Source organism: Ranitomeya variabilis, chromosome 1, assembly GCF_051348905.1.
Source record: "Ranitomeya variabilis isolate aRanVar5 chromosome 1, aRanVar5.hap1, whole genome shotgun sequence".
In the NCBI taxonomy this organism is placed as follows: Eukaryota; Metazoa; Chordata; class Amphibia; order Anura; family Dendrobatidae; genus Ranitomeya; species Ranitomeya variabilis.
This window is the reverse complement of record NC_135232.1, coordinates 1036249302-1036265376: the sequence shown is the minus strand read 5'-3', so window position 1 is coordinate 1036265376 and position 16075 is coordinate 1036249302. Positions and strand designations below refer to the sequence as shown.

Below are 16075 nucleotides of genomic sequence, written 5' to 3'. Positions count from 1 at the left end.
CCAATCCATCTAAGTCTGCATTCCAAATGACGCTCCTTCCCTTCCGAGCTCTGCCATGCGCTCAAACGGTGGTTCCCCCCACATATGGGGTATCAGTGTTCTCAGGACAAATTGGACAACGTCTTTTGGGGTCCAATTTTTTCTCTTACCCTTGGGAAAATAAAAAATTGGGAGCGAAAAGATCATTTTTGTGAAAAAATATGATTTTTTATTTTTACGGCTCTGCATTATAAAGTCTGTGAATTACTTAATGGGTCAAAGTGCTCACCACACATCTAGATAAGTTCCTTAGGGGGTGTACTTTCCAAAATAGTGTCACTTGTGGGGGGTTTCAATGTTTAGGCACATCAGTGGCTCTCCAAACGCAACATGGCGTCCCATCTCAATTCCTGTCAATTTTGCATTGAAAAGTCAAATGGCGCTCCTTCCTTTCCGAGCTCTACCATGCGCCCAAACAGTGGTTTACCCCTACATATGGGGTATCAGCGTACTCAGGACAAATTGTACAACAACTTTTGCGGTCCAATTTCTTCTGTTACCCTTGGTAAAATAAAACAAATTGGAGCCGAAGTAAATTTTTTGTGAAAAAAGTTAAATGTTCATTTTTATTTAAACATTCCAAAAATTCATGTGAAACACCTGAATTGGTAATAAACTTTTTGAATGTGGTTTTGAGCACCTTGAGGGGTGCAGATTTTAGAATGGTGTCACACTTAGTTATTTTCTATCATATAGACCCCTCAAAATGACTTCAAATGAGATGTGGTCCCTAAAAAAAAATGGCGTTGTAAAAATGAGAAATTGCTGGTCAACTTTTAACCCTTATAACTCCCTAACAAAAAAAAAATTTTGGTTCCAAAATTGTGCTGATGTAAAGTAGACATGTGGGAAATGTTACTTATTAAGTATTTTGCGTGACATATCTCTGTGATTTAAGGGCATAAAATGTCAAAGTTGGAAAATTGCGACATTTTCAACATTTCACCAAATTTCCGTTTTTTTTCACAAATAAACGCAGGTAATATCAAAGAAATTTTAGCACTATCATGAAGTACAATATGTCTCGAGAAAACTTTGTCAGAATCACCGGGATTCGTTGAAGCGTTCCAGAGTTATAACCTCATAAAGGGTCAGTGGTCAGAATTGTAAAAATTGGCCTGGTCATTAACGTGCAAACCACCCTTGGGGGTAAAGGGGTTAAGGAGAAGCTATAATCAGAAATTACCTAATAATAACAATTATTAACTAAATAATAAGGCAATCTGTATTAAAAATAAAAAATAGAAGTATTATAATTTTCACACTAGCCACCATCACAATTCCACTGCTCAGGTGTATCATACACACAATGATTGACAGCTCAGTTGTCCAATCTTGGGCAGGTTCAGGCTGAGCTGTTAGTATGATCATTGACGGCCCAGTCGGCCAATTTACTGTGGGGGATTGCTAATCTGTCTCTGTTTTGAGTGACAGTTCAGCCGTCAAATCTGGGACTGGGTGATGCTGAGTTACCTTAAGATGTTCCCAGTTCCAGGTGATTTCCCAGCTACTTAACTAAGCTGTCTGTCCCAGATAGCGGCCAGTCATAGCTTTCAGCTATTTGTAGTTTGTCCTATGTGCCTTGCTCTGAATTCTGACCTTTTGTTGCCGGACCCTGGATATGTCTATTGACTAATCGTTTGTATTACCCCTTTTGTTGTTACACACTCTGACCTTGGAATTCTGACTCTGGACTGTGACCTGACTATGCCTTCTGTCTTACCACTTTGTATATGAGGTGCCTTCTTGGTATCTGACCCTGGACCTCTTGACAACCCAAGCCTCAAGGCTTTACTGAGCATAGTGACTAGCGTCACAGCCACTAGGGCTTTTATAGATTCTAACTTTCTTTTGTTTCAAGAAACACCACATGTACATAGCGTAGTAGTCAGAACCTGACCCAATCTTTTGTATTGAAGTGTCTAAAGAGCCTGTGTTAAAGCAACACTACAGCCTTTTTTCTTTTATTTCAGAGATGGAGTGGTGCTATTAATCTAAGTTCCTCTGAACCTAATATTATACTTACCTTGTCTTGACATACCTTGACATGGTATGAAAAAAAACAACAACATTGCCAAAATTAAAACAAATACAAATAACAGAAAAACCTGATTTAAACAATAGGTAATTTCACTTTAACGATATGACATATAGTTACGTCATAGGTTGTGTCCCTCTCTTTGATGTGGGCTACAGTGCTGAGCCCACATCATAACCGGCACGTGACAGCTGAAGCCCTGCTATATATAACAAAAGCGATCAGATGATCACAGCTTCAAGTCTCCTAAGGGGAGTATTGAAGCAAGCGAAAAGTAGAAAAAAGTTTAGAAAAAAATATAAATTCATATTACCCTCCTTTTGCCCCAATCAAAACAGAACAATTCAAAAATACATACTTGCCATCTCTGAGTTCAGAAACACGCAATCTATCAAAATATAAAAACAATGAATCCAATTGGTAAATGGCGTAACAAGAAAAAATAAAAAAACGCCAGAATTATGTTTTTTTGTTCACTGCAATATTTTTAAAAAAATGCAATAACAGATCATACATCGTATCTAACCCAAAAATGTATCAATAAAAATGTCATCTCAGCGCACAAAAAATAAGCCTTCACCCTGCCCCAGGTCCTGAAAAATCGAGATGCTACGGGTCTCGTAAAATGGCGACATTTTTTTCACAAGCTTTGCATTCTTTTTTTTCACCACTTAAATAAAAAAGAACCTAGACATGTTTGGTGTCTATGAACTCGTAATAACCTGGACAATCATAATGGCAGTTTTAGCATTTAGTGAACCTAGCAAAAAAGCCAAACAAAGAACAAGTGTGGGATTGCACATTTTTGGTCATTTCTATTCATTTTCCTGCTCTCCAGTACACTATTTGGTAAAATCGATGGTGTTGTACAAAAGTACAATATTTATGGAAAAATAAAAAAAGTTATGGCTCTGGGAAGAAGGGGGGCAAAAAATGAAAATGCAAAAACGGAAAATCCCAAGGTCGTGAAGGGGTTAAAGATCCTGCTGTTTATATGTGCATGGCACAAATGTATGCCGGAGGCTGTAGAAGCATGCGGTGAAGCACTGACAATCACCGGCTGTCACACAGTGCTTCACTGCTCTGTACTGCACTTATTACATTATTACGTTTCCCCATAAGCAATGCTCCATAATACTGGTCAGAGCATGCAGCACTTCTTTCCGTAACCTATATGTGAAATCTTGCAATGTGTGTAAAATCATAAAATTAGAGGTATACAAACATACTGCAGGGTCCCATAGAAGTGTATGGGTGATGCGGAATACAATCAATTACATGGGTCCTTTTTCCCATAGATAAATGTATACGTATATACAAATAACATACCATTTATGAGCATAATGTAGGATATGGAACATTAAATGAAAAATGAAATGTACCCTGTAATGTTAGCAAGTGCAAATTGTCATTTCCAAGCCAGTATTCACCCATTACTGTAGTGAAATCACCAAATCCTTGTTTGTAGTCAGTCCAGTTCCTTAGGGGAGGAAAAATAAAATAATTAAGATAATAATTACTATTAAACAGCCTGTCCGAGTCGCTTAAAGAGAATCTTTCACCAGGTTTTTGCTATGTAAGCTGAGAGCAGCATAATGTAAGGGCAGAGACCCTAATTCCAACAATGTATTATTTACTGGACTACTTGATGTAGTTTTGATAAAATCCCTGCTTTCTCTCCTACATATCTACCAGTTCTCTGAATGCTGAGCTCCGTATATCCCCGCCCACACCACTGATTGGCAGCCTCCTGTGTACACTGTGCATGGTCAGCAAGCTGCCAATCAGTGATTGGGGCGGGGTTACACAGATTAGCCTGAGGGAGTGAGTGAGACCTACTCCTGCACTGATAATCTCCTGCTGAGAAAACATTGATTACACTGAAACTACAACACATCCTAGTAAGTGATAGATTTTTGGAATTAGGCTAACGTGCCCTATGCTATGTTGCTTTCAGATTAAATAACAAAAACCTGCTAACAGATTCCCTTTAAAATAATTGGTCAGCAATTTTAATGATCGATGAGTCATTAGAACTTAATTTTATCTGTTTTCCACTCACCCATAGATATGATAGAAGTTTGGGAGATCAAAACTACTCCCAGATTCGCTTCACATATTTGCCATAGCTACATTTGGCTTCATCTGTTTTCTGTACAGTAGGTATTAGGTTTTTTATCACGTTCTTTTTGCAATACATGTCAAAGGCTCACCCAAGGCTATACCGTTACTTGTGATTATTGGGAATTCGATCTCTGGGGCCTCTTAAGAGCTAAGGGACCATGGCAGTTCTTCCTGCGCTCCTGATACTGGGCTGTCAGTTTAAAAATAACATTAAAAAGACCCCCACCCCAAACTAAAAAAAGAAAAACTTCCATAAATACATTAATGTTTCTAGAATCCATTGGGGTTATCTCTGATCCAAGCAGTAATCCGAGCTGTTAAAGGGAATCTCTCCCCAGGTTTTGGCTGCCCCATCTGAGAGCAGCATGAAGTTGTGGCAGAGAACCAAATTCCAGCGTTGTATCACTTATTTTACCTGGTGTTGCAGTTCTCATTTAAAAGTGTCTTATCTGCTGCAGATCTAGCTGTTCTCTGAATGCTGAGCTGTGTATCACCCGCCCACACCACTGATTGGAAGCTTTTTGTGTTCACTCTGCCTAGGCAGAAAGCTGCCAATCAATGGTTGGAGCGGGGTTGAAATTCTTGGCGCAGCAGGCCAAATAGTCCTGTAGTGATAATCTCCTGCTAATTAAACTGTGAGCTTATAAAAACTGCACTTAGGCTACGTTCACACTAGCGTTGTGCGCCGCTGCGTCGGCGACGCAACGCACAACGCACGCAAAAACGCGGCAAAACGCACGCAAAAACGCTGCGTTTTGCGACGCATGCGTCGGTTTTTGCCGAAAATCGGACGCAAGAAAAATGCAACTTGTTGCGTTTTCTTGGTCCGACGCTTGCGGCAAAAAAGACGCATGTGTGGCACAACGCAACAAAAAAAACCGCATGCGTCCCCCATGTTAAGTATAGGGGGCGCATGACGCATGCGTCGCCGCTGCGTCGCCGACGCAAACCCGACGCACATTAGCTTAACGCTAATGTGAACGTAGCCTTATTAAACCAATAAGTGACACATCACTTTAATTAGGGTCTCTGCCCTACATTATGATGCTCTCAGATTAGATAGCTAAAGCCTGATGGCAGATTCCTTGTAATCACAGCTGGAGTTCCGTGGATGATGCAAGTATTCTCAAATGCCTAAGCCTCCCAATGCTCAAAAAGGGCTAAAAAAATATACGAGTTTGTGTATGGATATCTACTGAAATCTCTTAGTAACTTCTTCTACTTGGAAAAAAAGACCTCCTAGGATGTGATTTTTTTTTAATTGGCAGAATATATATTTTTTTATAATTGACAGCAATATCCTAGGTAAAACATGTTTTATTGTTCATATTATATCATATATTTTAGATCTAGGGATAGAGTTCAAATGTGAAAAATAAAAAATCTATAATAATTCATTACCTATAAAAGTTCTGAGTTCCATCAGAGCGTCTCTGAAAGACTGTCCATCCACCTCCCTCAGACATGTCGCAAAATGCAGAGTATGAGCTGTTGCTCTGCAGGGGTTTAATTTGATAGAATCCACTTCGTTTGTGTCCATCATTGTAGATCTCTCCACAGTCTGTTGAAAAAGCAACAAACAATTTAACAAAAATGACCCTACGACTATGTTCACACGTTGCGTATTTGCTGCATTTTTTTTTAATGCAAAGATTAAGCTGCGTTTAAGCAGCTTTACAAAAAGCAGGTTTTGCTTAGTTTTTGCTGCATTTTTATTGTGGTGTTTCTCAGGGTATATTTGTCTCTTGTGCATGCTAATAAAGCTACGTGCATATAAAAATAATCTAATTCGACTTCAACAGGTCTTAGCACCAAAAATGCAGCAAATCCTGATACCTGCGTTTTTTGGACGCTGAAAGTGACTTGCTACATTTTGCAAAAACGCAGCTCTTTGACAAAAGTCTGGAAAAAAAAAAGCAAGGTGAGTGATTGAGATTTCTGTTTCTGAAATCTCATAGACTTTGCTAGTACTGTGAAAAGCAACTGAAAATTTGCATAAAAAAATGCTGCAAAAATATAACTTGTGAACGTAGCCTAAGGGTACGTTTCCACGATCCGGAAGTGGCAGGAAGGAAGCAGTATATGTTAGCTGAATCCAAAGTGCTGCCGTCTATTGAACGCAGGTAAATCCGCATGTGTTCACGGAACCGTGTAACTTTACCGCATTCAATACGTTCTATTGCTTCAATATCTGCTGCGGATATAGAAATTGACATGCTGCAGCCTTGAAAGACGCGCCGCATGTCAGTGTCCGCGGGTGATCCACAGGCGACTATGCTGTCATGGCTCGCCGCTGCATAAATACGCAGCGTCAAACCCGCAGCAGTTTCTGATCATGGGCACGTACTTTATACCGGCTTTAAATTCGAACAGCCTGATGCTTTTCTCTCTTTTATCTGTCGGGGCACGGAGGGGGAAATCGAGAGGCCAATTTACATGTTTGATGAGAGGCTGAATCGGGGAGTTTAATGTAATGTGTATGGGGCCATTACTGGGAGTAGATGTAAATTCTAGGAGGTAGAATTCCCGCTCTTAGGGTATGTGCACACGTTGCGGATTTCTTGCAGAAAATTCCTGAAGAAAACCGGAAATTTTCTGCAAGAAATCCGCATTTTTTTTTTTGCGTTTTTTTTCCGTTTTTTTCGCGTTTTTTTAGCATTCTGCAAGCGTAATTAGCTTGCAGAATGCTAAAGTTTTCCCTGCGATCTGTAGCATCGCTTGGAAAACTGACTGACAGGTTGGTCACACTTGTCAAACATAGCGTTTGACAAGTGTGACCAACTTTTTACTATAGATGCTGCCTATGCAGCATCTATAGTAAAAGATAGAATGTTTAAAAATAATAAAAAAAATAAAAAAATGCTTATACTCACCCAGACATCTCACCGGCGTCCGTTCCGTATAGCTGGTCTGTGCGCACAGGACCTCCCGTGACGTCACGGTCACGTGAGCGGTCACATGACCGCTCACGACCAATCACAGGACAGTGACGTCATTCGGCGAGGTCCTTCAGCGCACACCAGGTACAGAAACCGAACGGCAGCGTGCGAGGAGGCGGCAAGACATCGAGGGTGAGTATAGGACTGTTTATTATTTTATTTCTTATTTTTTGACCACTTATATGGTGCCCAGTGCGTGGAGGAGAGTCTCCTCTCCTCCACCCTGGGTACCAACCGCATATAATCTGCTTACTTCCCGCATGGTGTGCACAGCCCCGTGCGGGAAGTAAGCAGATCAATGGACCCCTAGGTGTGCGGAATCCCTGCAATTCCGCATTTTTAGGCCATGTGCACACGTTCAGGATTGTTAGCGTTTTTTTCGCGTTTTTTCGCTATAAAAACGTGATAAAAACGCGAAAAAAAACGCTTACATAAGCCTCCTATTATTTACAGGGTATTCCGCATTTTTGGTGCAAATGTTGCGATTTTTTCCGCGAAAAAATCGCATAGCGGAAAAAAAAGCAACATGTTCATTAAAAATGCGGAATTGCAGGGATTCCGCACACCTAGGGGTCCATTGATCTGCTTACTTCCCGCACGGGGCTGTGCACACCATGCGGGAAGTAAGCAGATTATATGCGGTTGGTACCCAGGGTGGAGGAGAGGAGACTCTCCTCCACGCACTGGGCACCATATAAGTGGTCAAAAAATAAGAAATAAAATAATAAACAGTCCTATACTCACCCTCGATGTCTTGCCGCCTCCTCGCACGCTGCCGTTCGGTTTCTGTACCTGGTGTGCGCTGAAGGACCTCGCCGAATGACGTCACTGTCCTGTGATTGGTCGTGAGCGGTCATGTGACCGCTCACGTGACCGTGACGTCACGGGAGGTCCTGTGCGCACAGACCAGCTATACGGAACGGACGCCGGTGAGATGTCTGGGTGAGTATAAGCATTTTTTTATTTTTTTTATTATTTTTAAACATTCTATCTTTTACTATAGATGCTGCATAGGCAGCATCTATAGTAAAAAGTTGGTCACACTTGTCAAACGCTATGTTTGACAAGTGTGACCAACCTGTCAGTCAGTTTTCCAAGCGATGCTACAGATCGCAGGGAAAACTTTAGCATTCTGCAAGCTAATTACGCTTGCAGAATGCTAAAAAAACGCGAAAAAAACGGAAAAAAAACGCAAAAAAAAAAATGCGGATTTCTTGCAGAAAATTTCCGGTTTTCTTCAGGAATTTTCTGCAAGAAATCCGCAACGTGTGCACATACCCTAAATGAACATGTTGCTTTTTTTTCCGCTATGCGATTTTTTCGCGGAAAAAATCGCAACATTTGCACCAAAAATGCGGAATACCCTGTAAATAATAGGAGGCTTATGTAAGCGTTTTTTTTCGCGTTTTTATCACGTTTTTATAGCGAAAAAACGCGAAAAAAACGCTAACAATCCTGAACGTGTGCACATGGCCTTACTTCTAAGCACACAAAGAGCACTCACAGGTAATGTGATAAGCACAGCACATGAAAGATAAGGTCAGTGATTGGCTTCAATGGTCATGTGCCAATACAACACATCATTGCTGGCAGCTAGGAAAATATGACTGGCAGGGGACTACCTAAGCATCTACAACATCATAAAGGGAATCTGTCAGCAGATTTTTTCTATGTATTCTGAGGGCAGCAAGAGTTAGGGGCTAAGACACTGATTCCAGCGATATGTCACTTATGAGGCTGTGTGCTGTTGTTTCAGTACAATGAGTGTTTTATCTGCAGGCGATTATCAGTGCCCGGACTGGCGCCCTTGTGAGCCCTGGTCCAACCATGCGTCCAACACTAACTAACAGCTTACTGTAAATATATAATACACACAGAGAGCTGCTAATCAGGTGCCGACGGGGGCGGCTTTCTGAGCTCTGCTACAGGCCACATCTAAAAACTCTGATAGTTTCACTGCTGCTGCACCCAGTAAACTAAATGACACATCGTTGCATTCAGTTTCTCTTTCTCTACATTATGCTTCTCTCAGATAAGTTAGCAAAAACTTTGTGACAAATTCACTTTATACTCTTGGAAAATTTTCCGGTGATATTTTTACACCATAAAGGGAGATTGGAGCTATAAGGTACTGACCCAACTGGACAGCCGCTGCCCATATGGCCTGTTACTTCACATGGACATAATAGAGAGAAGAGTTAGCAACAATGTGTAGGACTGAACATTACTTTTTTCTGTTTGGGAATAAATGAGATTCTGACCTGCGTATGTTCTTTTGTCTACGAGGTCGATTACTGCCATGTCATCTCCTCGATCCATGAACTGGAGCTCCTTTTCTTGCAAGAGATTCTCAATTTTTATTTGTTGTAATTTAGTTTGGTGCTCGAGAAGTCTCAGTTGGGCCTTCAACCTCAGCTGTTCTTGAAGACACTCTTCCAAGGCCTTCAAATCACAAAAGGTGTACATACAAAATGTTTACACAAAGAAGTAAATTAAAAAAAGTCCTAGTAATTATTTAAAGAAAAAGGTTGAAGGTTTGTAGAGGAAGTCTGATAATAAGCTTAAACAAATTATCACAATTCGTTATGATCCAGAAAAATAAAATCTTTTTCTGTGCGTTCTACGAGCTGAGACCTCTAGAATTGACCGCGTACAGATGTGCTGGGAAATACCTGACATACACAAGGAAAATGATGGAGAAATTGCTTACCGTTTTACATCACATCCTGGATTAAGTTTACTATTTTAAGAGTAATATATTCTTTAAAAAATATGCGTCAAATTATTGGAAAAATATTTTTGCTCTCTGACTCTATAACTATTGAAAGGCATGACGAGCAGAAGGTTAGTGATCCGCACGGCATCGAAAAATGAAAATGACATTTTCACAACTGCCTATTTTATTTATAATCTTGGTATTTAAAAAAAATTAAAATCCACTGTCTGCTCCATGAAAGAAGCCATTCCTAACAGGAAGCCACAAAATACAGAATCTCAGTCTCTGACACTGCAAATGGAATTATTTGATGTGCACAGATTAGACAAAATGTTAACTCTTTGTGTGCCTTTGCGTACAACTGTCACATTTTTGTAAGAAAAAAAAAACGGAGGACAGAGATATGCTGTCAATTATAACAGTGGATTGTCGATGTCGATTGGGACGGGCTGCACCTCAATGGGGAGGGTGCAGCTGTGCTTGGGAAAAAATGATAAAACGGATGGAGGAGCTTTTAAACTAGGATCTGAGGGGGAGGAAGGCTAGTTATGCTAATAAGGGGATAGATAGAGTAGACAGAGAGAGGGAGGCAGTAGGAGTATTTAGGGGGATGGAATATGCAAGGAAAGTAGGGAGCTGAGAAGCAGTAACAAATGTGCTAATTATAATAAATATTATAATAAATGTACAAGTGCTTCTCACAAAATTAGAATATCATCAAAAAGTTAATTTATTTCAGTTCTTCAATACAAAAAGTGAAACTCATGTATTATATAGAGTCATTACAAGCAGAGTGATCTATTTCAAGTGTTTATTTCCGTTAATGTTGGTGATTATGGCTTACAGCCAATGAAAAGCCAAAAGTCATTATCTCAGTAACTTAGAATAATTAACAAAAACACCTGCAAAGGCTTCCTAAGTGTTTAGAAAGGTCCTTTAGTCTGTTTCAGTAGGCTCCACAATCATGGACCTGCTGACTTGAAAGATGTCCAGAAGGCAGTTATTGACACACTCCACAAGGAGGGTAAGCCACAAAAGGTCACTGCTAAAGAACCTGGCTGTTCAGAGTGCTGTATCCAAGCATATTAATGGGAAGGTGAGTGGAAGGAACAAGTGTGGTAGAAAAAGGTGCACAAGCAACCGGGATAACTACAGCCTTGAAAGAAGTGTTAAGAAAAGGCCATTCAAATATGTGGGGGAGATTCACAAGGAGTGGACTGCTGCTGGAGTCATTGCTTCAAGAGCCACCACACACAGATGTATCCAGGACATGAGCTACAAGTGTCACATTCCTTGTGTCAAGCCACTCATGACCAATAGACAACACCAGAAGCGTCTTACCTGGGCCACGGAGAAAAACAACTGGACTGTTGCTGAGTGCTCCAAGGTGTTGTTCTCAGATGAAAGTACATTTTGCATTTCATTTGGAAATCAAGGTCCCAGAGTCTGGAGGAAGAGTGGAGAGGCACAAAATCCAAGCTGCTTGAGGTCTACTGTGAAGTTTCCACAATCAGTGATGGTTTCGGGAGCCATGTCATCTGCTGGTGTAGGTCCACTGTGTTTTATCAAGACCAAAGTCAGCGCAGCCATCTATCAGGAAGTTTTAGAGCACTTCATGCTTCCCTATGCCGACAAGCTTTTTGGAGATGAAATTCCATTCTCCAGCAGGACTTGGCACCTGTCCACACTGCCAAAAGTACCAATACCTGGTTTAAAAACAACAGTATCACTGTGCTTGATTGGCCAGCAAACTCGCCTGACCTTAACCCCCTAGAGAATCTATGGGGTACTGTCAAGAGGAAGATGAGAGACACCAGACACCACAATGCAGACAAGCTGAAGGCTGTTATCAAAGCAATCTGGGCTTCCATAACACCTCAGCCGCGCCACAGGTTGATCGTCTCCATGCCATTGATGCAGTAATTGGGGCAAAAGGAGCCCCAACCAAGTACTGAGTGCATTTACTGAACATACATTTCAGTGTGGACAACAGTTCAGATTTTAACATCATTTTTCACGCTGGTGTAAAGTATTCTAATTTACTGAGATAACGACTTTTGGGTTTTCATTGGCTGTAAGCCATAATTATCCACATTAATAGAAATAAATACTTGAAATAGATCACTCTGTAGTGGCTCTATATAATATATGAGTTTCACTTTTTGTATTGAAGTAACTGAAAAATTAATTTTTTGATGATATTCTAATTTTGTGAGAAGCACCTGTATGTTGGCAAATGCAAGAAGTCTCGCAAACAAAATGAATGAACTGGAGACAGGCAGGGCCGGACTAGCCATCTGGCAATTCTGGCAAATGCCAGATGGGCTGGTCCAGTTGCGGGCCGCATTGTCTGCTGTGCTGTTGACAGTATCAGTGTCCTCAGGGTGCTGTTGAGACATAGCATCAGGGGGAGGAACAACAAGGGCCTATATGCTTTCAAATGCCAATAAAGGTATCACTCCCAGAATACTTTTCTCGTCATTGGGCAGAAAAGTATTCACATCGTTTTTTCTGGCTAACACGGTACCACAATATAATTTTACTAGATGGTGGCCCGATTCTAACGTATCGGGTATTCTAGAATATGTAGGTAGTATATAGCACAGGCTACGTACTATATTGCTCAGTGACGTAGTATATAACACAACCGACGTAGTATATAACATAGCTACGTAGTATTTAACAGAGCTATGTAGTATGTAACACAGCGTACGTAGTATATAGCAGAGCTACATAGTATATAACACAGCCACGTAGTATATAACATAGCGACGTAGTGTATTGCACAGATATGTAGTATATTGGTCAGCCACGTAGTATATAGCAGAGCCACGTAGTAAATAACACAGCCACGTAGTATATTGTAGAGCCACGTAGTATATTGCACAGGCATGTAGTATATTGCACAGCCACGTAGTATATAACACAGTCACGTAGTGTATTGCACAGCTACATAGTGTATTGCACAGCTATGTAGTATATTGGTCAGCGACGTAGTATATTGCACAGCCACGTAGTATATAACAGAGCCACGTAGTATATTGCAGTCGACGTAGTATATAACAGAACCGACACAGCCACATAGTATAGTGCACAGCTACGTAGTATATAACACAGAGCATGTAGTATATTGCACAGCCACGTTGTATATTGCACAGTCACATTGTATATTGCCCAACTACATAGTATATAGCACAGAGATGTAGTATATAACAGAGCCCACGCAGTATGTAACACAGCCCACGTAGTATATAGCAATGTGGGCACTATATGCGTGGTTAAAAGAAGACTTAAAATAAAAAATATACATATACTCACCTTCCGAAGGCCCCTTTAAGTCCTGGCGCCGGTGTGTGGTGCACGCGGCAGCTTCCGGTCTCAGGGTTGGTATGAGCGCAGGACCTGTGATAACGTCGCGGTCACATGACCGTGATGTCATGGCAGGTCCTTCTCGCATAGCATCCTTGGCACCGGAACCTGCCGCTTGCACTGCCGAGGACAGCGTGCGATGTCGGAGGGTGAGAATAACCTTTTTTTTATTATTAGTATTTGTAACATTAGATCATTTTACTACTGATCCTGCATATGCAGCATCAATAGTAAAAAGTTGGTCACACAGGGTTAATAGCTGCGTTAACGGAGTGCGTTACACCGCGGTCCGTTAACGCTGGCATTAACCCTGTGTGAGCGCTCAGAGCTGACTGCAGGGCAGTAAAGAAACAAAAAAAGCACCCAAGCAGTATTATAATCCAAAGTATCAAAATAGTTTATTACAACAATACAACATATGTCAACAGGCAGGTAAGGGTGGACATAAGGGAGATATGCACACAGAGTAACACAATATGCCCACACGGAACAGCTGACGGTACGGGGGGGGTGAGTCATATATAACACATATAACACCTGGGGGGAGATCACATCACAAAACTATCATAAAGCCAATAAGGCTAATATAGATATAAATACAAAACCTCACTCCCATGGTAGATTACCCCGTCATATTATATGGCGTAGAAAAGCATAACAAAGGGGGAGGGAACAAACCCCCAATCTTACCCGTAATAAGTGCACCACCACCGCACCGTCCACCGCTCACCCCGACGCGCGTTTCGATATGAAACCTTCCTCAGGGGGCCCCCTGAGGAAGGTTTCATATCGAAACGCGCGTCGGGGTGAGCGGTGGACGGTGCGGTGGTGGTGCACTTATTACGGGTAAGATTGGGGGTTTGTTCCCTCCCCCTTTGTTATGCTTTTCTACGCCATATAATATGACGGGGTAATCTACCATGGGAGTGAGGTTTTGTATTTATATCTATATTAGCCTTATTGGCTTTATGATAGTTTTGTGATGTGATCTCCCCCCAGGTGTTATATGTGTTATATATGACTCACCCCCCGTACCGTCAGCTGTTCCGTGTGGGCATATTGTGTTACTCTGTGTGCATATCTCCCTTATGTCCACCCTTACCTGCCTGTTGACATATGTTGTATTGTTGTAATAAACTATTTTGATACTTTGGATTATAATACTGCTTGGGTGCTTTTTTTGTTTCTATGTTATATATTGCAGTTTATCCTGTGATTTGTCCTACTGCATTGGGGTACTGTTAGGACCTTTTGGGTGTCTGCCCATTGGTCATTCTTTTGTCCCCTGTTTACAGACAATGTCACTGAATCTATATTTTATGCAGGGCAGTAAAGTAGCTGCCATTTCACTGCCAGACTATGGCTGTCGCTGATTGGTCGTGGCAATGGTCATGGGCGTTTTGCCACGACCAATCAGCGACATGGATTTCCATGACAGACAGAGGCAGCGACCAATGAATATCCGTGACAGACAGACAGAAGGACAGACAGAAAGACGGAAGTGACCTTTAGACAATTATATAGTAGACTAGATGGTGGCCCGATTCTAATGCATCGGGTATTCTAGAATATGTATGCATAGTGTATAGCACAGCCCACGCAGTACATTGCGCAGCCCACACAGTACATTGCGCAGCCCGCGCAGTACATTGTGCAGCCCACGCAGTACATTGCGCAGCCAACGCAGTACATTGCGCAGCCAACGCAGTACATTGCGCAGCCAATGCAGTACATTGTGCAGCCAACGCAGTACATTGCGCAGCCCAAGTAGTACATTGCGCAGCCCACGTAGTATATTGCGCAGCCCACGTTGTATATTGCATAGCCCACGTAGTACATTGCGCAGCCCACGTAGTATATTGCGCAGCCCACGTTGTATATTGCGCAGCCCACGTTGTACATTGCGCAGCCCACGTTGTACATTGCGCAGCCCACGTAGTACACTGCGCAGCCCACGTAGTACATTGCGCAGCCCACGTAGTATATTGCGCAGCCCACGTAGTATATTGCGCAGCCCACGTTGTACATTGCACAGCCCATGTAGTATATTGCCCAGCCACGTAGTATATAACACAGCCCATGTAGTATATTGCCCAACCACGTAGTATATAGCACAGCCCATGTAGTATATTACCCAGCCACGTAGTATATTGCCCAGCCCATGTAGTATATTGCCCAGCCCACATAGTATATTGCCCAGCCATGTAGTATATTGCCCAGCCCACATAGTATATTGCCCAGTCACGTAGTATATTGCCCAGCCCATGTAGTATATTGCGCAGCCCATGTAGTACAGTATGTAGCACAGCCCATGTAGTATATTGCCCAGCCCATGTAGTATATTGCCCAGCCACGTAGTATATAGCATAGCCCATGTAGTATATTGCCCAGCCACGTAGTATATAGCACAGCCCATGTAGTATATTGCCCAGCCCACGTAGTATATAGCAATGTGGGCATCATAACCCTGTTAAAAAAAAAGAAATAAAATAAAAAATAGTTATATACTCACCTTCCGGAGCCCCCGGATCCAAGCGAAGCGGTTACCGACGCTGCTCGTGCGCTCCGGTCTCAAGAGTGCATTGCGGTATATAGTAGATAGCAATACTCATGCATTGCTATGATTTCTAAGTGATCAGAGTGTAAAAAAAAGTCGAAGTTCCATAGAAGTAAAAAAAGTAAAGAAATTTTTCTAAAAATATTAAGAAAAAAAATGAAGATAATAGTAAGAAATAAAAAATATATTGTGCCCATATATATTATTATGAAAAAAAAGTACCCATATTTGGGTATCGTTGAGTCCGGAACGACCTGACCTAAAAAATTGTCCTGCTAATTAACCTCTTCAGT

The 16075-nt window shown here is 41.6% G+C and overlaps 1 protein-coding gene across 2 annotated transcripts in view; it reads right to left on the bottom strand.

Moving 5' to 3' along the window:
* The window catches only part of FGL1 (fibrinogen like 1), an 88235-nt gene that overhangs the window by 18013 nt on the left and 54147 nt on the right, over positions 1-16075 (bottom strand). For both annotated transcript variants that reach the window (XM_077279664.1, XM_077279665.1), the window contains 3 exons: positions 9402-9582; positions 5603-5762; positions 3460-3557 (listed from right to left, as the gene is read on the bottom strand). In XM_077279664.1, coding sequence (XP_077135779.1) covers positions 3460-3557; positions 5603-5762; positions 9402-9582 — 439 coding nt within the window. The remainder of the gene's footprint in view (positions 1-3459; positions 3558-5602; positions 5763-9401; positions 9583-16075) is intronic.